Source organism: Paramacrobiotus metropolitanus, unplaced genomic scaffold (assembly GCF_019649055.1).
Source record: "Paramacrobiotus metropolitanus isolate TYO unplaced genomic scaffold, Prichtersi_v1.0 Parri_scaffold0000017, whole genome shotgun sequence".
Lineage (NCBI taxonomy): Eukaryota > Metazoa > Tardigrada > Eutardigrada > Parachela > Macrobiotidae > Paramacrobiotus > Paramacrobiotus metropolitanus.
Window position 1 is genome coordinate 1,115,594 of NW_026570237.1, and position 27,043 is coordinate 1,142,636.

Sequence of the window (27,043 nt, forward strand, 5' to 3'; positions counted from 1 at the left end):
AATGAGTCGCGAATCGCGATACGCGGAAGGCGATCGGAACTTTTGAGTACTTCGTATCAAAAGTATCATCGAGTTCACCGTATTTTGATCGTGACAGACTTTTGAGTACTTCGATCCTGAAACATTCATGTCCTGAAACATTCATTGATAACAAAATCACAGCAAAGCTGCCAAGAAAAACAACATCGGGCACTAATTATTCCCGACCAGCCAATCTAAATGCTAAAAAACATCTTCGTTCTCTCTCATGTATTTTGTCCTTATTTAAAGCTTTGGACATTGCCTAAGACGTGACATAAAATTCACTAAATAACCTTTATTCCACTAAAGAACAAAATTTATTAAAAACTACGAATTTTATTACTTTTATGGCATCATACATTTATGGCATTATTAAAATAGTATAATAATTCCATTTAATTGAACTGCAATTCATTGAAACGATTTTCAATTCACTGAAGTTTTTCGCGCAAATAGGTAAGTACATATTAATCAAATGCTTATTGCACTTCAAACTCGAACAATTTTATTTTATTCATTGATCAGTCCATCCCAAAACAGGGGGCATTGACAAAGAACAAATATTTTAACTGATTCCTGACAGGTAAAACCATCATAGCTATACAAAAACTTCGAAATCCCTAAAAAACCGTGTTCAAAATCGTAATAAAAATCGGCAGGAAGCATACGCATGAGACATAAATAAAAAGCAGAGATTACAAACATACTGTAACATACATACTCGCAATATGAAATATCCACAGCGTCCATGCTATAATTTACAGCGATATGTGCATTCTGGGCAGGAATTTCGAGAAAAATGAGACCCATATTTCAACAGAAACAATCGCCAAACAGCTGCGTAGAGGGAAAAATGTCGGCCAAAATACAGATTCCTGCGAGGCTACTCCGTGGGAAAAGGCGTAAAACGGTGAGCGTAGAATCCCGCAATCCAATCCATCCTACTCGTACTCCTGCATCTGCACATCCCCGTGACCATCCACCGCCTGCATGTCCAGCTGGACGATCGTCTTACGAATGGCGTGCATGTACTGCTGTTTCTGCTCCGTCGACAGCATCTCCAACATGGCCGCAATGTACAGAACTGCAGCGAAGACAAACGGTAAAACAAATGCATAATGATTATTCCATTTAATTTGTTTTAACTCGAGTCGCGATTACAGTATCTATACGCGCCAAACAGCGTGCCAAATACGGACAGACTTTCGAAGATATTTGCTAAAAAAAAAACCATAAAAGCAAAACAATGCATGCACGGAACATTAGTAATTAGTAAGTGATTCACACGTTTAATCACAAATTATTTGAGTATTCAATGTCAGAATTCATGCATTACATAAGAATTTAACTGAATTGCTTTATACAAGTAAATACTCGTATGCAAATTACGAGTACTAATGCATATGCGCAGCAGCGGAGGTATGCATTTCTTATCCATAATTTCCAGAATTTAATAGTGCAAGTATTTAAGTTCTGTATTACAGTATACAATAATATAATTCAAAAGTGACGAACAGTAACGTCTTGCCGATAATCTACAAAATTTAATACTGCAGTTTATTACTGTCTCGTCGCAAAGTAGTGATGCATACCAAATTTCGCTTCATCGTAAAGCGGGGCGCCGGCGACACCATTCTGAGCAGCACTCGATTGCACACCGTTGGCCATTTTTCGGGAGGATCGCGGAGCAGACGGCGGATAAGGCGGCATCAAATCCATACTCTCCATGCGTGTCGCTGAATGTTGCGCAGTCGACGTCCCGGCCACGCGCGGAGTGCTGTATGATGACATAACTGGCATGGCAGGCGTTTTCTTCAAGCCCTTCTTGGGCGCCTTTCTCCCCTTGAAACGCGGAGCGCGGGGTCTTGCTGGACGGCCTACGCAAGAGACACAGTAAATATTAAATAAATTTGTGCATTACAAATGTCATCCCATGATGAAAAATATGTCAGGTTCAATGCAAAACAGGCACAACGGTAAAGCACAAATTAAAGTAAAGCCAAGTACTTGTACACGTCAATCAAAAATAAGCTGATTCAAGTTAACTTCTTTTCAATTTCTCAAAGGTGTACAATTTTTATTCACGCGCTAGAAACAGCCAGCTGCAATCTTAGTCGTAAAATTCAACTATTTTTTGTTTTTAATAATTTCATTTCCTTTCAAAAGTTGGGTTCTTCCATTTGCTGGGACATGCAGTTATGCAAATATAGTTCACACTTACGAGCGGTGTGTGCAAAGACAAAATGATAATAAACGACGATGCCAAAAATTATTAGATTAATATCTAATAATCCAGAATCAATAATTCGGAAAATTATTTAACGATTTAAGCACTCGAATTCAAGTTCAAACACGAGCAAATTCTGCAGTTGATTTGCCACGTCAATATCCGTTTAAATTATATAAATTCCTTATCAAATTTGATAAAAATTACAGATCCTGCTGATGAAATTAAATTTTTAAAAACAAAAAAATCAATGAAATCAATTTTGAGGACACTTACGAGCCATACTCCCTTTGGCCTTGGCGCTAACGGTGCCATTGACGACGTGGTCCGCGGTCGTCACGGCCAGCGCTGGCGGCAGTTCCGCACTGAATTCCTCCTCCGCCGGCTGCGCCGAACGGGCCTGCGGTTTCTCCATCAGTTTATCGATCTTCTTCTCCGGCGTCTTGAGGCCGTTAGCCACGGGCGTCTCGGCCGTGGCCAGCGCAGGCCGCTGCGGTCCGTGGTTGTGGTCCTTGCTGAGGACGGCCACATTATCCTGCAGACGCAGTCGTACACTGCACTTGGTCGGCCCTGAGACGCGCCGGCACCGCCAGCCACCGATGGCGTCACGCAGATACTCGTAGCCCTCCAGGATCATCACATCGCCGCCCATCTGCGACTTGGTAAACTGGGGAACACTGGGCGCTTTCTCCATCGTGTGCCCGCAATGTGTCAGCGACTCGCGATCAATTGAAATTCGAAAGCTGTGGATGGAAGGCAACAAATACAGAACGATAGGGCCTTCAAGATCAGGACTTGAAATTTGTGAACTTCGGTGAAATTCGTGAGACCTGGCGCAAGAAGGGCAAATTTGTCAAATTTTTACGAAAAACCGATTTCTAATTTTATGGCGAACTCCGAAATGGCGCCGTGTACAGAGAATTTATTTTGCACAAATCAGAAAATCAGATATAAATATACCATGAAGGTAACAGCCGCCCCAGGCGGCATTAGCCACCGGAACCGGAAGTGACATTAATTTCACATTTTCCTTCCCACATCCACATGGTTTCGGGGCCAGATGAAACACTGAAGGATAAGAACGGATTAAAAGATAAAAAAATTTCGAAATTTCCTGAATCTTGCAAATTGGCATCTTTAATGAGTTCAATCCGCGATACATGCATGCTTCGTTGTGCGCCTGGCAGCCCGCTCATAACGCCAACTTTGTGAATACCAACCTCCCGTTGGTGGCGGTGCTGTTTGTGGATGCCGTTTTCTTGGCAGACCGCAAAGTGCAGACCAGCGCAGTTCTCGATGCGCGCTGCAGCCTGCAAAACTCAAAAGGCAATTTGATTTCGAATTCACAAGTTTTCGGTTTTCTCTTTTAATTTTCTCTTGGTCTGGAAAAGAAACTGTTTCTGCTGATATAAGTAATAATATTTCTTCTGTGCCGTTGAAGCCAATCGGTTGCGCAGAAATGTCTAATGTACCAATCTTCGAAAAAACGTACCGCGGTGGCGATGTGATGATCCTGGAAGGCTACGAATACTTGTCTGATCGACGAAGGAACTCATCGTCAACAAACGATCAAGTCTGGCGTTGTCGTAGTTTGAATACCTGCACGACGCGGCTACATCTGAGCGGCGACATTGGCACGCTGAACAAGTTGCACAATCACGCACCTCAGCGGCCACAACTGGAGAACAGTTCGCCAGCGAACGTGAAGAAGCGCCATCGGGAAGTGATAGACGCCAACATGATGTCGCGGGCTCGCTCGGAACATCCACAGCAACGCGCACATCTGGGATTGCTGCCGCGCGCGGTCTCCGTTAATCAGAAAATGCAGTCGGGTTCGTCGATTCGCTATACATGCGGTTAGTCCCTCAGTAAGAACTTTTTCTGGTTATTAATTAATTTAATTTTTCACTTATACGCTTGGCGAAAACACCTCGGTGGAAACAGTGCAACAGGTTGTGCACATTGTCGTTGTGGTGATATTGTTGCTGACAGTTCAGTGTATTCTGACATTGTCCAATGATAAAAATAACTATTGTCCAATGATAAAATTCATAAAAATAATTTTTTTGTAAAAAAATTTGTCTTTTTTGTAATTAATAAAAATGACAAGCATATGACAAACATACGTACAGATATAAAAGTACAGATATACAGGTCTATAAAGTACAGATATACTTTATAGACCATAAGTTATCCATAAAAATTATAGGCCATAATTTTGTGTTGACCAGAAATTATCCGTAATTTTGTGCAACCCTTGTGTCTTGTGTATGAATGTTAAAGTGCGAAATTTTTCCGGTTCGGTCTTCAATATCACATTTATTTTGTTTTTAATTTTATTTACGTAAATTGTTTGCGCGCAGAATTTGGTCACTAGTAAGGCTTATGCTCTATAGTTACAGCGCTTTTTGCGACTTTTCTCCCGCGACACTTTTCTGAATATTCCACATATCTGTAGCGACTGTGCTGGCACTACATTTTACTCACTTTATTTTCTTTAAATCTTTCGATTTGTCGTACAGGTTATCTGATTGAACGCGCAGGTTTTGGTTTGGATGTTAGGGTGTACAATCGTTACGGTCGTTACCTACACTATAATTTGAATCTGTTGTCTGGTTGGTTCCGTAGATCAGTCAGAATTGCGTCCAAAGCCCAAGAAAAACACAGCCAAAAAGCCTAAAACTGAAACGGCAAAAAAGCCGAAGGGAGAAGCGGAGATTCCTGCTGCGGCATTCGCCTCCGACTACGATGACCAGCAGATGTACGCGCCTGCTCTCCCGCAAACCATCATGCACCGTTCGGCCAACCGGGAAAGCGAACGGGAGTATGCAGACGCCTGGTCGCGGCCGGAACGCAGCCACAGCACAACTGCGGACGCCCGTGTCAAAGGCAGCTCATCGGGATCGAATACGGCGCCGGCCGAAGAAAAATTCGGTAAATGCTACGTGAATTAACGTATGACCAAGTACTTACTATAGTGTGAGAAGGACTGGTTACCAACCGTTTGAGCTGTCGTGGTGACAGATTCGCGTTTTTCACGGTTTTATGCTATACCAAGTTCTTGGTATGGCTTATATCGTTTAGTCGTATGCTGCGAGCACGGGTCAGTTGATAGTTGATACCACCACTGTACAACGTTTGCGATTTGCAGTGCATTATATCTCGGCACTTCTGAAAATGTTCTCAGCCAAGAAAAAACGCCGGTATATGCAGGCCATTCGCAAGACCATTATCAAATTGGATATGGAATTCGTCGATGATGATTCGGATATCGAAATGCTGGAATAGCAGACATTATGGTGTTAGCAGCGTTCCGCTGCAGTGTTTCTCTCGCTCAGGGGTACCGTTACGCTAATCAATCTGGATTTGATGTGTTTCGTTAGTTTATTGATACGGTGCCGCATTTCTGTGTTGAGACGATATGGATCTGCAGGAAGATTGGAATAGATTTTGTTTTTGTACATGCTGAGATTTATGACGTTTACATGATGAGTTTCATTCACATTACTAGAGACGCTTATAATAACCGGAAGTCCATAACTTCTTGCAGTAATGTAATCATGAAACTTTGTTTCTTTCATGTACGAGTAGTCTAGTAAACTTGTAGGTACTCGCAACCAGCATTAAACAAAACCTGCAAATTCTTGATTTCAAAAATATCTCTCTTGCAAAACCATCTAGTTTCATTTAAAACACCCATTTTCAGAGTCAGTCGTGTAGCAAACGTCACACATTACGGATTTAACATAGCGATCATGATTGTCATCTTTACGACAAAATGCACTACTGCCGTTAACTGCCATAGAACTCTTCCTCCAGTGTTTTGGCGCGTCTGTGTATTGGCGCTTTGTGGTCTGTTTTGGCGCGTCTGTGTACAGTAGTCGCTTGTTTGTTACAGCGCGCGATTTGTTGAGTCTTCCACGCATTCATAATCCTGATGACCGATTTACCTTTGGTGGGGAGACCAATGCTGTCGGCATATGCTGAAAGCACACAAAATGCAATAAATACCTGCACGGTAAGACAGATTTGCGTTACGCGATAAAATCAGGTTACCTTTGATAACTGCCGTGAATTCTTTGCCAAACATGCGCTGCATCCCGGTATCCTTCAAGCCTTCGTCCTTGCAGCTCTTGGCACGCTGGTCCAGCTGCTCCATTCCTTCCGCATTCGCACCCAGGAAGAGACAGTTGCACAGATACGCAATGTAGGATCCTTTGGTGCCGCGGCGATTTTTAACGGCCCACTCCAAGTAGCGCTTCTTTCCGGATTCAATGTAGACTTCACAGTGCTCAAAGCCGTCGAGGAGGAGCTCCTTTTTTGTTCCGGGCCGCTGAAACGGGAACTTGTATCCTGTAAGGCAAGCCGTTCTTTTTTTAAACATACAGTAATTTACAGATTTAGGAACTAGGAGAACGTGTAATAAATAATTCTAATCTTATTCCTGTAAGCACGGGCAGATAAACTGGATTGTACATTCGACAAAAAATTATTCCATTTATTCACGCCTGATACAAATGAAAAGCATGGTAAAAAATCCTCGCAAAAATTGAATAAAGACTACACGAACCGGTCGAGCCATCTCCACGGTTTTGACCGCTATCCGTTGGCTCGTTTGTATCCGCATTATCAACCCCGGGATCACCCGTTCCTGCAGACAAACATTATACTCGTGCACCATCATTCCGCTGTCGGGAGTAAACACAATATAATTGTATTTGTATCCATACCGTCCATTTCCGATGGCCCAGGAAGAACGGAATCGAAGTCCACAGCGAGATCATCGCTAGCTTCTACAACAACAGCACAGCACGGCACTCAAAGGAGTTTACAATAAACAAGACCGGAGCAGCAGTCTTATACCATCAGCAACGGGGAGGCCGCCGGTATCGTAATCACTCTCCATGGGAGTGTCCTCTTGCGGTAGCGACGCATTGGCGTTTTGGGAGGATACTGCGGCATCGACAGCATCCGGGACGAACAGGGCGTTGAGATCAATCGGTTGACGACGGCCACTACCAAGCGCACTGCTGGCGACATTGTTTTTGGCAATGTTGCCCGCAACCGAAGATCTGGCAACATTACACGCATATTTGATATCTATTATCTCTGCTGTAAATAACTAAAAATTTTCAGAAGCAGAACGTTAAACCAATAAAGTGCACAAAAAGGCAACGGTCTCGTGGATATTGACGACAACCATAAGGAAACCCAAAAACAATCGAACTCGCCACAAAATAATACGTGTAAGAATATTTTGATTACCGTGTCATTTTGGTTCGCTGTGTTGGTGCGGAATTCGGTGTCATTTCGCGTTTATCCTGCTGTTTCTGCTTTTTTGCTGCCGGTTCCGCAACAAACAACTCATTCTCCGCCGTATCCTCATCCCACTGTGCATTATCCCTGTCCTCCTCCTTCTCTTCCGCCAATTCTTCGTTTTCCTGCAGAATGCCCGCGTGCTCCAGCAGTTTCATGAGATCGTCCTCGTCGGCCAAGAATCGTTTTCCGATGATGGTTTTCACGTAACTGCCGCTCAGCAGCGTGTCCCCGATGTACACTGAAGGGACCAGCAGCAGCTGCTGGTTCTCCTCCGCCTGGCAGATGCGCACGCTCTTGCACATGCGGGGCAGTGTGCCGCGCAGATCCACCTGGAAGAAGACCACTGTCTCCGCCGAGTGATCGATCGCTTTGCGCCAGTACAGAGGATTCGACTCCGGATCCACGCCGACCACTTTCACCAGGTCTTTGTAGGACATGGCTGCTGGCACGACTCGGTTGAATCGGGTGGAAGAGCGGAGAACGGGGCGGGCGCTGGTCACAGTGATACCCGTTGGAAGCGTCGCAGGAATTGCTCGCTGTCGCTTCATGATACTGAGTGAGTGCAGCGCTTAAGAACGATAAGATCATAGAGCGTCCAACACTGCTATCACGCGGTTAACAAATCGTCCAAACAAAATCAAAGAGTATTAACTAAATTAATGGAATCCCTTCGTTCAAAGCCTAAAATAGATCGTACACTTCTACGCGAAGTTTAGAAACATGAAAAATCCTGTCTTTCGTTTCTGAATCAGAAATCTGATGGGATACATCTCCATCCAGGGTCGAACTGAAGTTAACCGCCACTTGGGGCGGTTACTGCGTGGTCACAAAATAAACCGCTTGCTATGGGCGCTCTGTTCATAACTTCATATTCACGATCAAATAATTCAATCGTACAGATTTCTTATACATAACGCCATTATCCCTTCGCTTTGGCAAGGATATCCCGCAGTCTCCAAGCCCCGTTTAACGTAATATGTTGCAACAGAATTTACAGATGTAGATATTTACAGTTAATACCCAGCACATTGGAGAACATGGTGACTTATTTGCACAGGTTGCGAACAACTGCAATGAAATACTGCAGTAAAAGAATTTCCAACGCCGCCCTGCACAGCAGAGCATATAACATTTTATCATTGGCCCTTATCAACCATCGAGTTGCTTTGGACAAATACGGTAGCATTTATTTACTGAACACCAAAAACTACACAAAGGTGACCATTCTGCTTGTGACCATCCAAGACACCTGCTACTCGGGCTTCGTAGTGCGGCTCTTTCCGGTGGTCGATTGTTTGTTATAGCGTGCGATCTGGATAGTCTTCCACGCGTTCATTGCTCTGGAGAACGCATCACCTTTGGTTGTCAGACCAACGCTGTCGACATAAGCTGAAAATACAAGCAAATATTAACGTTTATTTCAAGTATTTGTTACTACATAAAAACTCTCGTGTAATGTCGCTTTTGATACTTGATACAAAAAATAAACTGCAATAAATTACTGAACTATTAGGGGTAAAATCAGGATAGAGCGCAGTACCTCTTATCGAGGCAAGGACTTCTCTGCCAAACATACGCTTCATCCCGGTGTCAGCAGATCCTTCGTCTTTGCAACTCTTTGCCAGCTTGTCAAGTTGCTCCAATCCTTCCAAATTGGGACCCAGGAAGAGGCAATCACACAGATAGGCCATATACGTATTTAGTGTTCCAAGTTTTCTCCTAATTTGCGACTCCAAATACCGCGTCTTGGCGGATTCGATGTAGACATTATCGAATGCGTCGATTAGAAGCTCTTTTTTGGCTCCGCGGCACTGAAACGGGAACTTGTATCCTGTAAAACGATCATTGTAAGGACATGATCCACAGAGTCAGTAGAGCGCAGCATCGCGACTCTATTTTTCAGTACAAAACCAAATTGCATAAACTGCGAAGCGGAAAAAGAGGTGGCTTATTTCATTTGATTATATCGTACAGTTTATAGTGTAGATAAAACAGCAAAAATTTATTTTAAGATTAAAAATTATTTTTTTGAAAACGGAAATGGTTAAATATGGCATATGGCCGTAATGGCCCTACAATTTTGATAGCTTTACCTTCACAGGCAACAGTCACTGAACTAACGATTGCTGGTACACTATTTCACTGTTTAAAAAATTAAACATAGCAAAAACAACCAATATCTTTGCGGCTTTGCCTAACCCATATTCCGGTTCGCTTACAAACAAGCCACGGCCGAAACTGGAGAATCGAATACTTATCCACATATAAAACTGAACAAAATTGCACGAACCGGAAGTCGAGCCATTCCCACCGTTCTGACCGCTATCCATGGTTCGCCTATTTCTGGACTGTCCACAGCGTGATCGTTAGGGTCTGAAAAAACAAACACAGTACAAAAACGTTCAGTTCTCAGGTAATTACGATGTCCGCATGCGTACCGTCTATTTTCGAGGGGCCTGGAGAAAGAGACTCGAAGCCCAGGGAGAGATACTCGTTGTCTTCGAAACAACGAAAGTGAAGCGCAAAAGAATCAGTAAACAAGCACAGCTGTATTAATGCTTACCATCAGCAACGGGGAGGCCGCCTGTTTCATAATCACCGGCCATCAGATTGTCCTCTTGCGGTAGCGACACATGGTCGTTTCTGAAGGAAGCTTCGGCCTCGACCGCCTCCGGGATGAAGAGGGCGTTGAGATCAATCGGTTGTCGACGAACATTAACAGCCGCACTGCCGGCATCATTGTTCGCAAACGCAGCTGACGATGATCTGCAACATCACAGACATATGTATTTCCGTAGAAAGCACAATTTTCAACAGCATAACGTTAAGCCGTTCAAATACAAGTGCAAAAAACAGACTACTAAAATAACCAAAATTTAAAATGCAACCGTGGTACCGTAGGGCGCAGATATGTGTGAGATAGTTTAGCAAGTCGCGAAATCATCCTAACTGAAATATGTAGACAGAAGTGAGTCGTGCATCTCGATTACCTTGTTCTTGTGGTTCGTTTTCCTGGTGCGGAAGTCAAATGTATTTCGCGCTTATCCTGCTGTTTTTGCCTTTTTGCTGCTGGTTCCGCATACCCGTTCCCCGCCGCATCTCCACCACCCTCCTCGTTACCCCTGTCCTCCTCTTTCTCTTCCGCCAATTCTTCGTTTTCCTGCAGAATGCCCGCGTGCTCCAGCAGTTTCATGAGATCGTCCTCGTCGGCCAAGAATCGTTTTCCGATGATGGTTTTCACGTAACTGCCGCTCAGCAGCGTGTCCCCGATGTACACTGAAGGCAGTGAAGGGACAAGAAGAAGCTGCTGGTTCTCCTCCGCCTGACTGATGCGGACGCTCTTGCACATGCGGGGCAGCGTGCCGCGCAGATCCACCTGGAAGAAGACCACTGTCTCCGCCGAGTGGTCGATCGCTTTGCGCCAGTACAGAGGATTCGACTCCGGATCCACGCCGACCACTTTCACCAGGTCTTTGTAGGACATGGCTGCTGGCACGACTCGGTTGAATCGGGTGGAAGAGCGGAGAACGGGGCGGGCGCTGGTCACAGTGATTCCCGTGGGCATCGTCGAAGGGATTGCTCGCTGTCGTTTCATGGTCCTGCAGATTGTAGCGCAACACCGCAAAGAATGGAAACACGGTTATCACAAGGTTAATAGATAATAGATCCACACAATATTAATGTCAGCGGGATTCCGTTGTTCAAAGCCAAAATTGATCGTACGTAAAGTCCTGAAAGTCAAAACCTTAGAAATATAAAATTTTAAAAGTAACAAACTTGTAAGTTAAATGGTGTGAATGAAATCTGCAAACTTATAAATCCAATCCATCGCTTCTGAAATCTGATGTGAAAACTGGAAAGTAAATCTCCATCCAGGGTCGGACTGAGAGCAACCGCCAGTTGGGGTGGTTGCTAAATGGCCACAAAACTCGTACCGCTGGCTGTGGTCGCTCTGCTCATTCGTACAACTCGCGCGTAACCCCATCATCCCCTTAAATTTTGGAAATTTAAAACAGAAGCCGCTTCAACCAATTTGTGTTTAGAATAGCGTCCAAAATTAACTCAAGAAAATTAGACTTATACTAGCCGAAACCATCGACGTGAGCAATGGCAGTCAATGCCAGCCATCAAAGCATACGAGTAGTCGTCCGAAGTTGACATTTGGGCACGGCACGGTTAGAATCCTTCTCACGATAACTGTTAACTGGGATAAAATTTTATACAGTATATAGAGCGTAAATAATTATTTTTTTAACTAAGGTTACAAACTGAAGGAACTCTTGCAGATCCGTCTAATTTCTAACAAATGGATTTTCAGAGTGGGCATTAAATGCCGATGTAAACCATTCACTGATATTATAAAAAGTTAAGAACATGGAAATTATGGTCGTACAGAAGTAAAATACTACAGTTTAAAAAACCCATTCGCTCCGTAGTTTACACGGTAGCTTATATTGTACACCACATTCCATCAATCTCATTCTTCATTGATCCTGATATTTTGGCCGGCTACGATAGTAGTACAGTTTCCGGCTGAAAGACTGCAACAGCTGTATTTCCGTTAAACCGCGTGCTTTCTTGGAGACGACAGCCGGGTGATAGCCGTTGATATAAGCTACAAAAAGAGGAAAAGAAGCAGTAACTTTCCGTTGATTCGTAAGTACATAAAATAAATTCATTAATATTAGTTTCCGCGAACTGCGTAATACCAGCAATTAAGTAGCAGCTGCATTAATTACCCTCAAAAAGATCTTCCACAACACAAACTCACGTCATATTATAACGATAAACAAACGATACCCTAAAGTGTTATATACTTTTATATTTTCAACAGTTATTATATCTTGATTATATCGTTACTAATATTAAAATTAATAATATTGTTGCGCTAATATTCCTTCAAAAATTAAACGCGATAAAGCAGAACGACCTTACATAAAACATCCTGGAGTTGCTCTCGGCCCAAGGCGTGCTTCAGACCGAACCGGTCGCCGGTGAACAACGCCAGCATGTTCTCCGTGGTGCCGAACAGCAGCTCAGCCAAGTTCACCGCGTCAATCCCCGGCCGGTTGGGGTGCAACTGCACTTTGAAGTTGTCCCAGATCGCTTTAGGTAGATAGGTGCGTGCTCCCGGGAAGAGGGTCACCGTGCCGGGCGTGCGACCGTTCCACACCTGGCGCAGGTTGTGTAAGATCTTTTTCTGGGCATCCGTACGCTCTATGGATCACAACACCGGTCGACAAAGAAAACACAATGGGCTGGCACTCAGCCTGAATAGACGGTTGTACGCCGTACGAGTAAGGGAAAGCGTGCCGGTACTTAGCACAAATTCGTAAACAAGTACTGCACTTTCGCACACTCCCAAACAATTTTTTGCGGAGTTTTACGGCATTCTGTATCCGAATAATTTGTGTGCAAAGGCGTGAAAACTGCACAAGTTTGCGCCGAGGATTTTATTTTGCCATATAATTCCCCAACTATATAGAAGCGGCTGCCGATCGAGGCGATAAAAAGTAAAACAATCTACTCGTACCGGCAGAGAAGTGAGTCCGTTTCTCGCGTCAATGGGTGTTTCTTCTGTTTTTTTTTTGTTCTGATGGATTCCTTTCACTTGAATGAATTATTTAGTGTTGTCAGTTTACAAAAAGTTTTCTGAAATTAATGGAGTCCTTTAGATTTAAATTCAAGCGTCGTGATTTAAAATCAAGGGGAATCGATTTTTTGTTTTCAGACGATGTTTTATGAAACATTCATAAGTAAGCTCAAGAAACTTTTTTTGAAAACTGAAAACGCCAATTAAATGACTCAAGTCACACGAAACAAAAAATCAAAAGGAACTCATCGGAGACACGATAAATCGAGTGTCTCACTTCTCTGCCTGTACGAGTAAATCTGAAAGGTCTGTGCACATGACAGATCTAAAGTCAAGAATTTATTGTTACACGACTGCGAAATCATGAAATTGTAGTGCAGGAATAAAGAAAAAAGAAAACAAGAACAACAATTATGTATGTACAGACTTGAAAGGTCACTGTATCGAAATCGTTAGCCACGGAGGATGAGGGCGTTACGGCTGTTTGCTGCGATTGCGGCGGTCAAATGCGATTATCTCTTGACTCTTCCAGTTATTCATGCCTGTCGTGATACTATCGCTTCTTGTAGATAACCCAACGGATTCCGCCCACGCTGCAAATAGTTCTTCGTAAATCCGTGAAGTAATAAACTGCTAAATGCAAGTTCCAGTTCGTATTTTGCAAGGTATTATTTTATTACCTTTTATGACGTCGATGAATGCACGACCAAAAATGCCCTGGACTCCAGATTTTCCCTTCTCTTGCTGATCGGTGAGTTTTTTCAGCTCTTCAACCCCTTGATAGGGCGTGTCATCCTCGAGAAACAGATACCGGCAGAGATCCGCCATATAGGAGCCCTCCGTTTTATCTCTTTTTCTGATGCTGGATTCCAGGAATTCCTTCTTGCCGATTTCGATGAAGATTCTAGTCCCCGGAAATCCTTGGATCAACAGAACTTTCTCGTCACCGTCGATCTCGAATGGGAAACGATATCCTAAAGCAAGCCTGGCTATTTACACCCAAAATGTATCAAGAAACGTTCCAACGCCAATTCAGATAAAAAGGAAGCTCGATTTCTAATACCTGCATGCACTGGCTCAAGAGGAAGGAATGCTCTGACAAACAGCGATTTTGTAATCCCTCAAAGCTGCTGTTCCCTACTTACCTATTTTTCCCTAATACGATCCGCTAAGAAAGGAAAGCACTAAAAGGGGTAAAGAGATCCTTGACGAAATTTGTCTGCCTACTGACTCCCGCCAGACTACAGCTAACTTGCTTGTGCCAAAATGGCAAACCGCTGCACTATATAGTATATAATTTATGCTTGAACCGAATTATGCTATTTTCGCATTAATGTCCGGCAAAGCAGCATGAGATTTTCGGTGAATTTGTATACGAATAAAAAAAAATACTTGAGATCGTTTTCCTTTTTGAAGACACAAAAGTCAAGTGTTCCGTCAGAGGATAATTTGGGAAAGTGGATAATTCGATCAGCCTCGATCGACTTAGCAAAACGGCGGATAACTTCGTAAGACGTCGGAGCAAACCGACTCACAAAGTGAAATTATTTAGACTCCTTACTGCTTAATCTGGCGGTACCATCACTTGGCTCCGATGTACTGGTGTGGTGTGGTGCGGGCTTCCGAGGTTTGACTGATGTACCTACAGTAAGCGGCAAATCGGACTTATTCAACATCACATGCAAACCATCACCTGTAGACTTAGTTTTGAGTCTCATTAATAAATCTCATTCACAAAATAATTTAAATGCAAAAATCTGCGTTATAAAGGTACAAAAATCCGAAACTGCATATACTAGAATAACAGTTTTGCGTCTCTAATGATTAATTTTACTGACAAAGATCATTACTGTCATCATAATCATAATTGTTGCCGACACCTAAAATCATCATAATTTAATAATAATTAGGATGAACAATTAAATATTCAGCAGAATTAGACAAAAAGCAGAAAACGAAATATCCATCGCCTTAGAAAACTGCACAAAATATACAACCACTGAACTAACCCGAAGCTGAACCGCTTCCACAATGTCCGCTGCCGTCTACGGGTTCGTTCACTTCCGGGCTATCAACAGCGCCGTCGCCAGTGTCTTAAAACGCAACCAGATACACAGTCACAAATATAACTGTATGGTAATAATGGTAAGATAGTTGTACGATAGTATGATAGGCTTTCAAAAATAATTGTACGATAGTTATCCGCACCGTCTGCTGTGGATGGACCAGGAAGTTCAGCATCGAAGCCCAGTGCGAATTCATCGTTATCTTCTACAAGAACAACACGGACATTAGCGGAGTACAAGAAACACAACAGCCACCAGCGATCTCGTACCATCAGCAACGGGGAGGCCGCCGGTATCATAATCACTCTCCATGGGAGTGTCCTCCTGCGATAGCGACGCATTGGCATGTCGGGAGGATGCTTCGGCATCCACAGCATCCGGTACGAAGAGGGCGTTGAGATCAATCGGCTGACGACGACCATGAACAGGCGCACTGCCCGTAGCATCGTTTTCCGCAGTGGTATGCGCAGATCTGTAAATGATAGGTTCCGTAACAGAAATACTAATCGGAAGATGTCGGAAGCAAAACGCAAATCAGCGCTACAATAAAAAACTTTAGCATGTTATGGGGGTACCTCGCTCTTGTTATCCGCGGCGCTGTTGTGGCACTGGCCTGTGTCTTCCGTTTTTCCTGCTGCCTCAATTTTTTGGGCGGAGTTTTTGAGCGTCCGGGCCAGTCGCCAGGCACACCGGGCAAGGCGCTGTCCGACTCCGAGTCCCACTGTGCATTCGCCGTTAGATCGCGCTTCTCTCTCTGTTTCATCTTCTTAGCCACTGGTTCCGCCACAAACATGTAGTTCTCCCCCGTATCCTCATCCCCCTCCGCAGTAGCCCGGTTCTCCTCTTTATCTTCTGCCAACTCTTCGTTTTCCTGCAGAATGCCCGCGTGCTCCAGCAGTTTCATGAGATCGTCCTCGTCGGCCAAGAATCGTTTTCCGATGATGGTTTTCACGTAACTGCCGCTCAGCAGCGTGTCCCCGATATACACTGAAGGGACTAGAAGCAGCTGCTGGTTCTCCTCGGCCTGGCAGATGCGCACGCTCTTGCACATGCGGGGCAGAATGCCGCGCAGATCCACCTGGAAGAAGACCACTGTCTCCGCTGAGTGGTCGATCGCTTTGCGCCAGTATGAAGGATTCGACTCCGGATCCACGCCGACCACTTTAACGAGATCTTTGTAGGACATGGCTGCGGGGGACGCTGGTACGATCTGGTTGAATTTGGTGGAGGCGCGGAGAACGGGACGGGCGCTTGTCACAGAGATTCCCGTTGGAAGCGACGAAGGAATTGCTCGCTGGCGTTTCATGGTACACGGTTACAGCCAAAGAATGGAGCAGATTTTCAAACGGTAATTTGCTACTACTGTGCGCACTATATGGAGTAACTTCTGTAATGGAATCCAAATGTACAATAAATTTTATAACACGGGCAATGATACGACCGTACCAGTACACGAGAAGTCAAAAAAAGTTGAAATCAAAATTTTCAAAACCAACAATAAAAATTCAGAAAGCGTTTGATTACAGTACGGGCTTGTCACAGCTTGTGAGTCTGACTGGCAGCGCAAAGCCTCAGACTCAGCTGCACGAGAAATCCAGGGTCGGAGATGATAGTAACCGCCAATCGGGGGCGGTTGCGTTTGGCGGTAATTGCATAAAACGGAATTTTTACGAATCCTCTGCTATGGTCGTCAGTCGTGTTTGTGCCATTCATCGGTTAAAATGTTAAAAATGCAAGGCTGAAACAATTCCCTAATTTATCGAACGGTGAATAAAATCAATATTATGACCAAGTTCGGGACAATATCAATACTTAACACAAGCAGCCACGTATAATTCCACAATTACTTAAATGAAATAAAGTTAATTACAGATACACCGTAATTCTGTTTTACGTTACTGTATCCTTTCTTCGAACACGAACAAGAATACTGACGAAGAAGCAGAGAAATGTTTTTAAAATATCCAGCTGCAGACTCAGTGCAGGGTACAAATGGATAGTGGAGACTGGCATGTGTGCAGAATGCAGATATCCTGTGTGATTACGCCTCTTCTTCACCGTTGTCAGTTTTCTGGCTTCTGCCGTGGCTGTTTCTTATAGCCAAAGCGGGCTCGATACTTGGACAGATGGGAACCGAGAGTCTGCCCGAAACTCCGCGGGACTGCTCCCGGGCACTGTTTATCCGACAATTTGGAAACGAAATCTACAAGCCGAAAATAAGAAGAACAATTTATTCAACAGGGCGATACATCCATCTGCTGGAGCGAATCTGTAGGCACTCACGTTGAATGGCCTGTACCATTCGCTTATGGCACTGCGTGAGTCCCCGCTGGTCATTCTGCGCCGCGCTGGCCAAGTACCGGTGCACTCCGTCCTCGCCGCCCAGCAGAAATACGGCCAGGTTGCCGGCCAGATTCGATTTGGATTTGGCGCGGGATATTATGGCTTTCAGATCGCTGGGATCGATGTACACGCCGCTGTAGGGCGCCAGTTCCCGTTTGCCGGCACGCTTGATCTGATACGGATATTTGTCTCCTTCAAACAAGAATTAATACTGTTTTATGTATAATATAAGCAGAAAAAGAAATCAAATCCGCAACAAAATGCGTTTTTATCCACATAAAATACGGGTACGGTAATGATCCGCATTGAAAGTTGGTCGGAGCAAGCATACCATTGTTCGTTGTAATCGGAAGCAAACCATACCAACTTCTGTGTATTCGTCACTTTCATCATGATTTTATTATGCAACAGCAATATACAATACAAACATATGCATGCCAAACTTCGAAAAGATTTACCAGCAGAATTTAAAGCAAGGAAGTCTTTTAAACAAAACATACACAAAAGGACAGGTAATCAGAAGTATGAGCACAAATCCAGCAACTCGTCATCCCATTTCGCCAGGTTCAGTTTCCTGCAAAAATGCCTGCTATTAATGCATGGATGTACTTAATAATAAATACAGCTTAAAAGCGATAATAAGATCCAACGTCAGAAGTTCGTTAAGGAAGGAAACAAAAACAGCATCCGAGAGACCTTGTAAGTTGTAACTAACTGTATGTGTATATCGTCAATTTTCTTAGCTAACTAACTGTAACTTTTTAAACTAACTGTATGTGTATATCGTCAATTTTCTTAGCTAACTAACTGTAACTTTTTAAACTAACTGTATGTGATTAGCGTCAATTTTCGTATCACCATTTTTAAAAAAACTGCATTCAAAAGTACACTGGCAATTTCGATCTTGTATAAAATCGGGGGTAAAATAGCTCAACCTAGCGCGTACCTATAATGCCACCCGCCGTCCCTACGCCAGCTGCTGGTGGCGCAGACCGTGGTTTTTCGTACCCGACCATCGGTCCAGCACCACGCGAACGGCGTTCTTCGCACCCTCGCGTTTTCCTTCCGGCAGCTGCTCCAGCGACGACGAGATCATGTGTCCAAACGCAGATTCGGTAGCTTCCGGTTGGCCTGGTGCTTGTATACTATACGAAACTGCCGCCTCAGAACGCTTGTCTCGAGGCTTTGTCGCGATAGAATCACTGGAAATGCCAGCCGAGGCATTAGCATCAGCCACAACGACATCCTTCGTCGCTCCAGGCACCAAAAACGGCTTAACAAACTGCATGGCGCGAGCGTGCGTCCATTCCGGAAACGGTGCTCCCCGCATGTCTTTTGGTGGGCGCTTGCAGGCGTGCCGGAAGCAATTAGACAAGGAATGCCATTTCTTTTTGCACTTATCCACGGACAACCCGGTACTTTCAGAAATCGTCTTCCAGGCTTTCACTTTCACTGGCAGTCTCCGGTATCTGGGATCGTTTCGGTGCCAAAGACAAGGATGAGCCCGAATAAGTCCAATCAAACTAGTTTCAAACTGAAGATCCTCGTCGGCATCCAAAGCTAACAGAATATTCGGATTGCTGGCCTGATGTGCGTTAACGAAATCCTCTAAAGAATTAAAGTTGTCGATGGCGCAATACCCGAGCACGTCAACGGAATTCTTAAGAAAGAAGAAGTGGATGCCAAGTACTCGAAATGGTCCCACAAAGCAGCTACTGCGCCATCGTGCAATACTTTCACTTGTTTTTTTTTAAACACAAACATTTTTTTTCGGAAAAATCACGAAGTACTGTACTTTATCACAAACTTTTTCTCAACTGCGGATGGGTTATTGGTTTCACTTAAATCTCGTTTCCTCATTCACCTTGTTCAAGTCCTGAAGTCTCCTCCACTTCCGCTCCAGCTCTGTTCACTTCAGGCTCGGGAAGAAAATCGGTTGTTTCTTCGCCAGATTCTACACAAAACAGTCGTGTTCACCGCGCGTTCAAAATTCAAGTACACCAGTTTCGTTGCATAAAGAATAATTACCCTCCATTTTGGATGAGCCGGGTATGTCGTCTCCCAACGGCAAATTATCGTCATCTGAAAAGTACAGAAATTCCAAAAAAATTTCGATGAGAAAGAAAATCGCCACTGACCATCGGCCACAGGTAAAGCATCATCATCGAAGTCGCCAGCCATGAGCGAGTCATCAGCCGGAAGCGCGTCGATTTTCTCCATCATGAGAAGCGGGGAGAGATCAACGGGCTGACGTCCGCCACTCACTGACGATTTTGGCTCCGCTGCTTTTTGGGAGACCGGCGCTGCGGTTGACGATCTGCGAAGAAAACCAAACCATAGTTGCACCACTTGAAAATGACTGAAATTCAACAGCCTCAAGGTAAACCCTCCTTGCACAAGATAACTACCAAAACAATGGGCAACCAGAATACTGCATAAGTGAAATTGCGCAAAAAGTGTTCGTATTACTATTACTATTACCCTGTAGTTTGTACTCCTGCCATACATAATAAAAGCACGCACCAAAACTTGCTTCTGTGATTTTACAAGGCGCAACTTTCATGCAAAACTGCAAAAATTTCAAAATCATAATCTACGGTTAGAAAAACAGTCCATATGCGTAAATATACGCAGTATCGAACTATGTCGTCAACAAAAAAATATTCGAATTTCTACCTTGTCGTGCGTCGTCCTGAAGACTGTGTAGATTCCAAAACAACTCGGGGTTTCTCCGCCACCCGCGCTCTTTTCGGCTCTGGTTCAGGCTCAAGTGGCTCATTCTCGCCTGCTTCATCTTCCCCATGGCCGCCGTCCCCATCTTCCGCGTTTTCCTCGAAGAATTCCCCGTCCTCCTGCAGAATGCCCGCGTGTTCGAGCAGCTTCATGAGATCGTCCTCGTCCGTTAAGAAGCGTTTTCCGATGATGGTCTTGACGTAAGTGGCGCTGAGCAGGCTCTCCCCGATGTACACCGACGGCACCAGCTTCTCCTCTTCCTGGCAGATGCGCACGCTCTTGCACATGCGCGGAGTGCTGCCGCGCAGATCCACTTGGAAGAAAACAACAGTCTCCGCTGAATGATCGATCGCTTTGCGCCACGACGACGGACTCGCCTCGCAATCCACACCCACCACCTTCACCAGCTCTTTGTACGACATGAATTCCGGGGCAACTATGTGGATCTGGTTCAGTCTAGTGGAGGGCCGAAGAACGGGTCTTGGTCGGGCAACTATTGGTATCGCTGACGTTCCAATACGCTGTCGTTTCATTTTTGAATGTTGTCCTGTTGTCCGGACGAAATCAAGAACCTGAATAGACTGCAGATTCAAGCCAGAGACTACGTGACCTAACACTTAAAGGAATATCCACAATAATTGATTGAAAAAACCCTTTTCAACTTTCACTTGGAAAAATAGAAGGCAAAGTCACAACTTCAAAAAGTCAGATCTGAAAAGTAAACGAAAATGAAATTCCAAGACTGTCTGCAGAAAATATTTACTTGCCTACCGACGTAGCTGACTGCTAGAGGGGGCACCATGCGTTTAAAACAACGCGCCATCTGCTCGACCGCCCTTGAGCACCGTCTGCTGATGGCAGCACTGTTTTTGGCGCTCCCCTGTTCACGGTTATGGTTTTTTCGGTTCGCAATTTCGCATCGGTACGAGAACTGGCTACCTGCCAGTTTGTACCTCGTAGCCAAAGCAGTTATGCAATGCCAACAACAAACAAACTTAAACCGGTAAACCAGATGAGAAATACGGCTGCGATTCTCCGTGAACTGCTTGATAAGAGGGCACGAGATGAGTAACAACGATATAAATCATAAGATCAATAAGATCAATGCCGTTTTTGGAAACGCCAACACACAGGACAATCCTGTGTAGTTAATTATTTATTGCGGCTATTTTGTATCGGCACTTGTGCTCAGATGCCTTTAAAGTTGCAGGTGCTGAGTGCTGACTATTTCTCAACGCGGTTTTTCCTCTCTAGATTGCTTTATAAACTTGTTATTATTGCATGTTATTGAAACTAAAGAAACAAATTCCGCAACCACGAAAATAACAATTAGAACAGTTATCAGTTACAAAATCGGCATCGGGCAAAATATTCCAGTGCGATCTCAAACAGTGCAGCCAAAATGCATGTTATAATACCATAAAAGATTTTCAACAGAGAAATAAACCAGAAATTTTCCATCAGCTCACTTCGCAGCTCCTTCAAACGTACGCAGCCGGTCAGAATAGCTCTTACGTAATTTCCCCTGGATCTTTTCCACATCCAGAGCCTCTGTCCATTTCGAGTCGGGATGCTTCCTGATCATGCAGCGCTGATACCATTTCACGTGATCTGTCAATTATCACAATATATAATTTGGCTAATCAACTGACACTGTTGCCCTAACAAAGAACGGTAAATTCTCGATTAACAGGAAAGCCAAAAAAACTCTCACTCCAAAATGCCACCCAGTTCTGTCTGCCTAAGACCTTGGCCAGCCCGACTCCTTTCTGCTTGTGTTTATGCGCAATGGCAATATTTTTATTATCCATGATGACTTTCATCAGCGCTTTGGCATATTTGGAAGCCTTTGTAATTCTGGCATCCGCTCTCAGCTCACCCAGCTTGACAGCGCTAACGTAAAGGTCACCTTCTGCATCCAGTTTCACGCAGCCGTACTTCTTGGCCTCTACGTCGGTCATCAAGAAAGTGAATGGGACAATGTTGACAGCTGCCGAATAAAACAGCATCTTAGAACATAGCAGACCTTTCGTGTATTTGAATTTTTTATTTCACCCATTTTCGGGTTATTCCTGGATAGCGGAACAGGCAATGTCGGTCTTTCGTTGTCCTCCAGATCTGTAAACCACAAAAAATACTTCATCAGTAACTCTCTACAGCTATTTTTGACGAAATTTTACGCTAAAAACTATAAGAGGATAATATCACGCATTATTAAAAAGGAGGTATATGTGTGTGCCTTTACATCGTAGAAATTGGGACTGTTTATCGAAAGGATTTAAACTACAATAACACAGCTACACAGTACACAGGCACTTATACAGTAATTAAATCGTGCGCCAGTACCATTTCTTACAAAACTAGATTTTAGCAAGTCGATGCCTCGGCTAGCTGGGAATCAACGATTTGAGTACTTAGTTCCCGTGACAAAGTTACATTTGCTGTTATGGTTTTCTCGGTTCGCAGCAGTCGTAAAAAAATTAGAACAGTAACCAAACTAAACACAAGAATACCACGGATACGCTGATCTCTTCGTAAACTGTTTAAAACAACAGGGAACAATACAGGAACAACGAATATACGTAATATTAATCATTAACATCAGTGCCGTTTATGGCTTCCAAACCAATAAAATTAAAAACTAAATTTGATCTTCTTCGTCGATTTCCTTGCCGTCCTGCTTCAACTTTTTAACCCACAAGTTCATTTTTTCAGTGAGAGAAGTGGGGAGGCTGGCCGGCATTTTGTGGACTCCAGTCCGGGCGGGATGACGCATAATGACTGCAAGATGACCTTTAGAACGGAAACACGGTCATAACGAGCGTTCTGTCAGGGAAATTCAGTCTAAAACGCCTAGCTGTCATTTAAGACTCAAGATCTACTTGAGATTTATGAATTAGAGATGCGTACTTTGTATCGCCTTGAAAAATTCAGTTCCCAGTATCTTTTCCTGTCCGCCGTAGCATTGCTTGTTTTTCGCAATCTTTGTCGCTTCTCTCTGCAGTTCGAAGAGGGACGCCAGCCGCCGTAAGCCGGCTTCCCCACCGATCATCCGCAGCATCAAGTACCAGATGTATTTAGTCAAAGTCAGGTCCGCGTATAAATAATTATCCAGCAAACGTTTATGGTCCAGGTCAACATACACCGCATAGTCGTCATGCAGTCGGCGCTTTGTACTCGGGTCGGGAATTTGGAAGTACCATGGTGCGGTGCGATCGAACAGAGCCACGCAGTTCAGAGGAACGAAAGAGGGGGTCTTCTTTAATACGTCCTTTTTCTTTGCCACGGTGATGCGGAAAAGATACGCGTACTTAGTTCCTACAAAACGGCAATCGCATAAATGACAGCTGAGGAATACGAGTTTTAACATGCATTAATTAAACGTTCGATAAACGAGTTTAAAGAACTATAAAAAGTTACCATAAAGCTCCATTAACGATGCATTTCCAAGAGCCTTCCTAATGTTATCCACATCGGCAGTATCGGCATTCTGGACGTGAACTGCAGTCAATACTGTAGTGATATTGTCAAAACAGAACAAGGAAGTTTTCAAAAATTAGTTCGATTAACTCTTCTAAATTTCTAATACGGTATATTGCAATCAATGCTGCACTAATCAAACCGCACAATTTAATTCGTACATACGATGGTATTGAATTACGTACTACCAGTAGTTTTCTGCCAATATAAACGCGAAATTCCTCATTTAATTTTCACTCTTTATGAGATGTGTTGTTTGTTTGGATATACGAAATTTCGTGCATAAAACGGTAGATAATAAATCAGAGATACTGTTTTTAACATGAAATACATTTGATCGTGCCAAACGTGGAAAATGATGGCAGTCAAAATCAGTGAATCTGACAGAAACCCATCTTTATTTACAACAACAAGTGTGCGAATACATTTCAGGGAGTACAGTACATAACTGTGAAGCGCCAAACAATTACAGCGCTTTCGGGCAAAACGAACAGTAAGAAGATCGACCATCACTCGGAAGTGCAGCTTGCCTTTTCCATTTCGTCAGGCACACACATCCCTGCAGCATTAAAGCCAGAATATGACACAAGGTTAGTTAAGGAAATAAAAACAGCATCGGAGTAAGTTATCGTCTAACTGTTTGTAATTATCGTCCAGAAAATTTTTTAAAAAAACTTTAAAAAAAACTGCAATAAAAAAAATTGCAATAAAAATTACACAAGTAATTTAAATTTGCCATAGAAAATCAAGAATAAAACAGCTGAACTTAGCGTACCTAATACCAACCGCCGTTCGTTCGCAAGCGGCTGGTGGCGCAGAACCGCGGGTATTGGTACTGGACAACCGGTCCAGCGCCACGCAAACGGCATTCTTCGCCTCTTCCCGTTTCCCTTCCGGCAGTTGCTCCAGACACGAAGAGATCATCTGTCCAAACGCAGATTCGGCCGCTTCCTGTTGGCCCGGTGGTTCTACACTATTCGAAGGCTGTGTCTTAACGGAAGCAGCCACAACACCGCCTTTCTTCTTGCGTGACGTCAGAAAAGGCTTCAGAAAGCGCATGGCGCGCGTATGCTTCCATATCGGAATGGGCTCTTGGGAAGCGTCAGTAGGTAGCCGTTTGACTGCACGACGGAAGCTACAGTACAAGGTCTGCCATTTCCTTTTGCAGTTATCCACGGGAAGCCCAGTGCTTCCGGAAATCGTCTGCCAGGCGTCTACCCTCACCGGCAGTAACGGGTAACCGGGATCGGTCCGGCACCACAGACAAGGATGCGCCCGAACAAGGTCAATCAGAGCAGCTTCGTCAATATCATCGGCGGCATCCGAAACATTCCGGTTTCGCGGCCGATGATCGCTAACGAAATCCTCTAAAGAATTATAGTTCTCGAAGGGCTAAACCCGAGCACGACAACGGTCAAGTGACACTCCACGTGCTCGAAATTGAATGCAACAGTGGCTGCGTAAATTTTTTTAATGTTCGGATCATTTCACAAACTGTACGCAATATCATTCGACTAGAAAATCTGGAAAAATTTAACGATTTCCCAGAAAAGGCTGCCTGCCTAATTTTCCTACCTGGATCAAGCCCGGAAGTCTCCTCCATTTCCGCTCCGCCTCGGTTCGACCCAGCGTCAGGAAGCACGTCAGTCATTTCTTCGCCGGATTCTACAAAAATGATCGTGTTCATCTCGCTTTCAGTTATACATGTTCCCTTCGTAGACAAATACCCTCCATTTTGGATGAGCCCTGCATGCCGCATACCAACGGAAAATTGTCAACATCTGATAAGTACAGAGAATCAAAATAAATTTTGTTGACGAACAAACTCCCCACTGACCATCGGCCGCAGGCAAATCCTCATCATCGAAGTCGGCAGCCATGAGAGAGTCATCTACCGGAAGCGACACTTGCCGAACTCGACTGCTGGAGGGCAACATGCTGTTTGGTTTGTCCAGCAGGAGAAGAGGGGAGAGATCAACAGGCTGGCGCCCACCACTGGCTGACAATGAAGGTTCGGCTGTTATTTGGGAAATCAGCGCTGTGGCTGAAGATCTGCAGAAAACCCATAAACACTTGATATAAACTTCGCTTTCACAGAAACGGGCTGCATACGAAAATTAGCATGCAAAATTATTAAGTCATCTTTTATTACACAAGAAATCAACTATTAACAAACGAATATTTCACAAACGAAGCATCCGACAAAATGCACTCGCTATATTCTTTGCTCACGCTATGAAAATAAAGCACGTTCGGCACTGACGAGCCATGCTCAAGCCAAGCACAATTTCATCAAAAAGCTCGAACGCTAAAAATCCCAGCACCATTTCCCCAGCCAGCGTGCATTTACGGTGCTGGGTTCATGTCTTGTACAACTGAGTTGCACTTGCATAGTTGCATTCTGCTCGACAACAGCAACGTAACAGTACCGCATTCAAACTCTTACCTGGTTATTCTTCGTCCTGAAGACAGCGCAGATTCCACAACAACCTGTTCTTTTTCCGCCACGCGCGCTCTTTTCGGTTCAGGCTCAAATGGATCATTTTCGCCTCCTTCTTCTGCGCCATGGCCGCCGTCCCCATCTTCGGCGTTTTCCTCGAAGAATTCCCCGTCCTCGTGCAGAATGCCCGCGTGTTCGAGCAGTTTCATGAGATCGTCCTCGTCCGTCAAGAAGCGCTTTCCGATGATGGTTTTGACGTAAGTGGCGCTTAGCAGGCTCTCCCCGATGTACACCGACGGCACCAGCTTCTCCTCTTCCTGACAGATGCGGACGCTCTTGCACATGCGCGGCAGCACGCCGCGCAGATCCACTTGGAAGAAGACAACGGTCTCCGCCGAGTGATCGATCGCTTTCCGCCACGACGAGGGGCTCGCCTCGCAATCCACGCCAACCACTTTCACTAACTCCTTGTACGACATGCACTCCGAAGCAGTAACCTGCATCCGATTCAGTTTCGTAGAGGAGCGGAGAACGGGTCTCGCTCTAGCAACAACTGGTATCGCCGAAATTCCAATTCGCTGTCGTTTCATGTTGATCGTCGTCTAGCAGCTTTTGTCCGGATGGGATTAAAAATCACTGTAGATTCCAACTACTTATTCTAACGCTGTTAGTGAATACCGAAAATAACGTACTTAAAAGACCCCTTTAAACTGCAAACAAAAAGAAAACGAAGTAAAAAGTTGTGAAAACATCGCAAAAAACGAAAATTTGGAGAGTGGAGAAGTAAAGCTGGAAGTTTGAAAAAACCTGCACTTGCAACT

General features: G+C 44.3%; 7 protein-coding genes across 17 annotated transcripts; 1 reads left to right on the forward strand and 6 right to left on the reverse strand.

Moving 5' to 3' along the window:
- Nucleotides 1-524: 524 nt before the first annotated feature.
- LOC129585510 (uncharacterized) lies at nt 525-3,171 on the reverse strand. The gene is made up of 3 exons (XM_055478217.1): nt 2,525-3,171; nt 1,614-1,898; nt 525-1,105 (listed from the first exon to the last, which is right to left on the reverse strand). Exons 1-3 carry the CDS (start codon nt 2,940-2,942, stop codon nt 963-965), a joined length of 846 nt encoding a protein of 281 aa, XP_055334192.1. The 5' UTR covers nt 2,943-3,171; the 3' UTR covers nt 525-962.
- A 384-nt stretch (nt 3,172-3,555) lies between these two features.
- LOC129585511 (uncharacterized) lies at nt 3,556-5,880 on the forward strand. 2 transcript variants are annotated; one of them, XM_055478219.1, is made up of 3 exons: nt 3,556-4,104; nt 4,877-5,182; nt 5,400-5,880. In XM_055478219.1, exons 1-3 carry the CDS (start codon nt 3,708-3,710, stop codon nt 5,534-5,536), a joined length of 840 nt encoding a protein of 279 aa, XP_055334194.1. In that variant the 5' UTR covers nt 3,556-3,707; the 3' UTR covers nt 5,537-5,880. The 2 variants fall into 2 exon arrangements, with proteins under 2 accessions (XP_055334194.1, XP_055334195.1); XM_055478220.1 differs by having other exon boundaries at nt 3,556-4,080.
- On the reverse strand, nt 5,854-8,294 carry LOC129585484 (uncharacterized). The gene is made up of 6 exons (XM_055478185.1): nt 7,514-8,294; nt 7,112-7,320; nt 6,979-7,041; nt 6,819-6,899; nt 6,305-6,601; nt 5,854-6,231 (listed from the first exon to the last, which is right to left on the reverse strand). The coding sequence occupies exons 1-6, from the start codon at nt 8,113-8,115 to the stop codon at nt 6,041-6,043; spliced, it is 1,443 nt and encodes a 480-aa protein (XP_055334160.1). The 5' UTR covers nt 8,116-8,294; the 3' UTR covers nt 5,854-6,040.
- A 301-nt stretch (nt 8,295-8,595) lies between these two features.
- On the reverse strand, nt 8,596-12,054 carry LOC129585503 (uncharacterized). Its single transcript, XM_055478211.1, has 7 exons — nt 11,651-12,054; nt 10,558-11,558; nt 10,131-10,333; nt 10,006-10,065; nt 9,858-9,940; nt 9,108-9,398; nt 8,596-8,956 (listed from the first exon to the last, which is right to left on the reverse strand). Exons 2-6 carry the CDS (start codon nt 11,160-11,162, stop codon nt 9,351-9,353), a joined length of 999 nt encoding a protein of 332 aa, XP_055334186.1. The 5' UTR covers nt 11,163-11,558; nt 11,651-12,054; the 3' UTR covers nt 8,596-8,956; nt 9,108-9,350.
- A 1,432-nt stretch (nt 12,055-13,486) lies between these two features.
- LOC129585480 (uncharacterized) lies at nt 13,487-16,743 on the reverse strand. Of its 3 annotated transcripts, none has more exons than XM_055478176.1 (7): nt 15,802-16,743; nt 15,496-15,698; nt 15,369-15,431; nt 15,170-15,253; nt 14,722-14,802; nt 13,841-14,134; nt 13,487-13,753 (listed from the first exon to the last, which is right to left on the reverse strand). In XM_055478176.1, exons 1-7 carry the CDS (start codon nt 16,530-16,532, stop codon nt 13,635-13,637), a joined length of 1,575 nt encoding a protein of 524 aa, XP_055334151.1. In that variant the 5' UTR covers nt 16,533-16,743; the 3' UTR covers nt 13,487-13,634. The 3 variants fall into 3 exon arrangements, with proteins under 3 accessions (XP_055334151.1, XP_055334153.1, XP_055334152.1); XM_055478178.1 differs by lacking the exon at nt 13,487-13,753 and adding an exon at nt 14,306-14,344 and having other exon boundaries at nt 14,123-14,134; XM_055478177.1 differs by lacking the exons at nt 13,487-13,753; nt 13,841-14,134 and adding an exon at nt 14,191-14,344.
- Nucleotides 16,744-17,027: 284 nt separating this feature from the next.
- Nucleotides 17,028-21,011, reverse strand: LOC129585481 (uncharacterized). Of its 3 annotated transcripts, none has more exons than XM_055478181.1 (6): nt 20,246-21,011; nt 19,708-19,886; nt 19,598-19,651; nt 19,434-19,523; nt 17,510-17,761; nt 17,028-17,429 (listed from the first exon to the last, which is right to left on the reverse strand). In XM_055478181.1, exons 1-6 carry the CDS (start codon nt 20,833-20,835, stop codon nt 17,290-17,292), a joined length of 1,305 nt encoding a protein of 434 aa, XP_055334156.1. In that variant the 5' UTR covers nt 20,836-21,011; the 3' UTR covers nt 17,028-17,289. The 3 variants fall into 3 exon arrangements, with proteins under 3 accessions (XP_055334156.1, XP_055334155.1, XP_055334154.1); XM_055478180.1 differs by lacking the exons at nt 17,028-17,429; nt 17,510-17,761 and adding exons at nt 17,917-18,143; nt 18,516-19,129; XM_055478179.1 differs by lacking the exons at nt 17,028-17,429; nt 17,510-17,761 and adding exons at nt 17,917-18,143; nt 18,516-19,177.
- A 589-nt stretch (nt 21,012-21,600) lies between these two features.
- LOC129585477 (uncharacterized) lies at nt 21,601-26,997 on the reverse strand. 6 transcript variants are annotated; one of them, XM_055478173.1, is made up of 7 exons: nt 26,229-26,997; nt 25,620-25,834; nt 25,510-25,563; nt 25,358-25,447; nt 22,358-22,420; nt 22,017-22,292; nt 21,601-21,913 (listed from the first exon to the last, which is right to left on the reverse strand). In XM_055478173.1, the coding sequence occupies exons 1-7, from the start codon at nt 26,810-26,812 to the stop codon at nt 21,768-21,770; spliced, it is 1,428 nt and encodes a 475-aa protein (XP_055334148.1). In that variant the 5' UTR covers nt 26,813-26,997; the 3' UTR covers nt 21,601-21,767. The 6 variants fall into 6 exon arrangements, with proteins under 6 accessions (XP_055334148.1, XP_055334149.1, XP_055334145.1 ...); XM_055478170.1 differs by lacking the exons at nt 21,601-21,913; nt 22,017-22,292; nt 22,358-22,420 and adding exons at nt 22,773-23,095; nt 23,213-23,620; nt 23,723-23,803; XM_055478169.1 differs by lacking the exons at nt 21,601-21,913; nt 22,017-22,292; nt 22,358-22,420 and adding exons at nt 22,773-23,095; nt 23,213-23,620; nt 23,723-23,815.
- Nucleotides 26,998-27,043: the final 46 nt, after the last annotated feature.

Coding starts and splice junctions, on each gene's coding strand:
- LOC129585510 (XM_055478217.1), bottom strand. CDS start 2,942: ATGGAGAAAGCGCCCAGTGTTCCCCAGTTTACCAAGTCGCAGATGGGC. Junction 1,899..2,524: donor GGCCAAAGGGAGTATGGCTC/GTAAGTGTCCTC, acceptor TCTCTTGCGTAG/GCCGTCCAGCAAGACCCCGC. Junction 1,106..1,613: donor TTACGATGAAGCGAAATTTG/GTATGCATCACT, acceptor TCTTCGCTGCAG/TTCTGTACATTGCGGCCATG.
- LOC129585511 (XM_055478219.1), top strand. CDS start 3,708: ATGTCTAATGTACCAATCTTCGAAAAAACGTACCGCGGTGGCGATGTG. Junction 4,105..4,876: donor GTCGATTCGCTATACATGCG/GTTAGTCCCTCA, acceptor TTGGTTCCGTAG/ATCAGTCAGAATTGCGTCCA. Junction 5,183..5,399: donor GCCGGCCGAAGAAAAATTCG/GTAAATGCTACG, acceptor TGCGATTTGCAG/TGCATTATATCTCGGCACTT.
- LOC129585484 (XM_055478185.1), bottom strand. CDS start 8,115: ATGAAGCGACAGCGAGCAATTCCTGCGACGCTTCCAACGGGTATCACT. Junction 7,042..7,111: donor CGGCCTCCCCGTTGCTGATG/GTATAAGACTGC, acceptor CTGTTGTTGTAG/AAGCTAGCGATGATCTCGCT. Junction 6,900..6,978: donor TGGGCCATCGGAAATGGACG/GTATGGATACAA, acceptor GTTTGTCTGCAG/GAACGGGTGATCCCGGGGTT.
- LOC129585503 (XM_055478211.1), bottom strand. CDS start 11,162: ATGAAACGACAGCGAGCAATCCCTTCGACGATGCCCACGGGAATCACT. Junction 9,941..10,005: donor AGGCCCCTCGAAAATAGACG/GTACGCATGCGG, acceptor TTGTTTTTTCAG/ACCCTAACGATCACGCTGTG. Junction 9,399..9,857: donor TGGGAATGGCTCGACTTCCG/GTTCGTGCAATT, acceptor ATCGTTTTACAG/GATACAAGTTCCCGTTTCAG.
- LOC129585480 (XM_055478176.1), bottom strand. CDS start 16,532: ATGAAACGCCAGCGAGCAATTCCTTCGTCGCTTCCAACGGGAATCTCT. Junction 15,254..15,368: donor TGGTCCATCCACAGCAGACG/GTGCGGATAACT, acceptor TTGCGTTTTAAG/ACACTGGCGACGGCGCTGTT. Junction 13,754..13,840: donor ATTCATCGACGTCATAAAAG/GTAATAAAATAA, acceptor AACTATTTGCAG/CGTGGGCGGAATCCGTTGGG.
- LOC129585481 (XM_055478179.1), bottom strand. CDS start 20,835: ATGAAACGACAGCGTATTGGAACGTCAGCGATACCAATAGTTGCCCGA. Junction 19,652..19,707: donor TGCTTTACCTGTGGCCGATG/GTCAGTGGCGAT, acceptor TGTACTTTTCAG/ATGACGATAATTTGCCGTTG. Junction 19,178..19,433: donor GACTTCAGGACTTGAACAAG/GTGAATGAGGAA, acceptor TTAATTCTTTAG/AGGATTTCGTTAACGCACAT.
- LOC129585477 (XM_055478169.1), bottom strand. CDS start 26,812: ATGAAACGACAGCGAATTGGAATTTCGGCGATACCAGTTGTTGCTAGA. Junction 25,835..26,228: donor TCAGGACGAAGAATAACCAG/GTAAGAGTTTGA, acceptor GGTTTTCTGCAG/ATCTTCAGCCACAGCGCTGA. Junction 25,448..25,509: donor GGGCTCATCCAAAATGGAGG/GTATTTGTCTAC, acceptor TCATTTTTGTAG/AATCCGGCGAAGAAATGACT.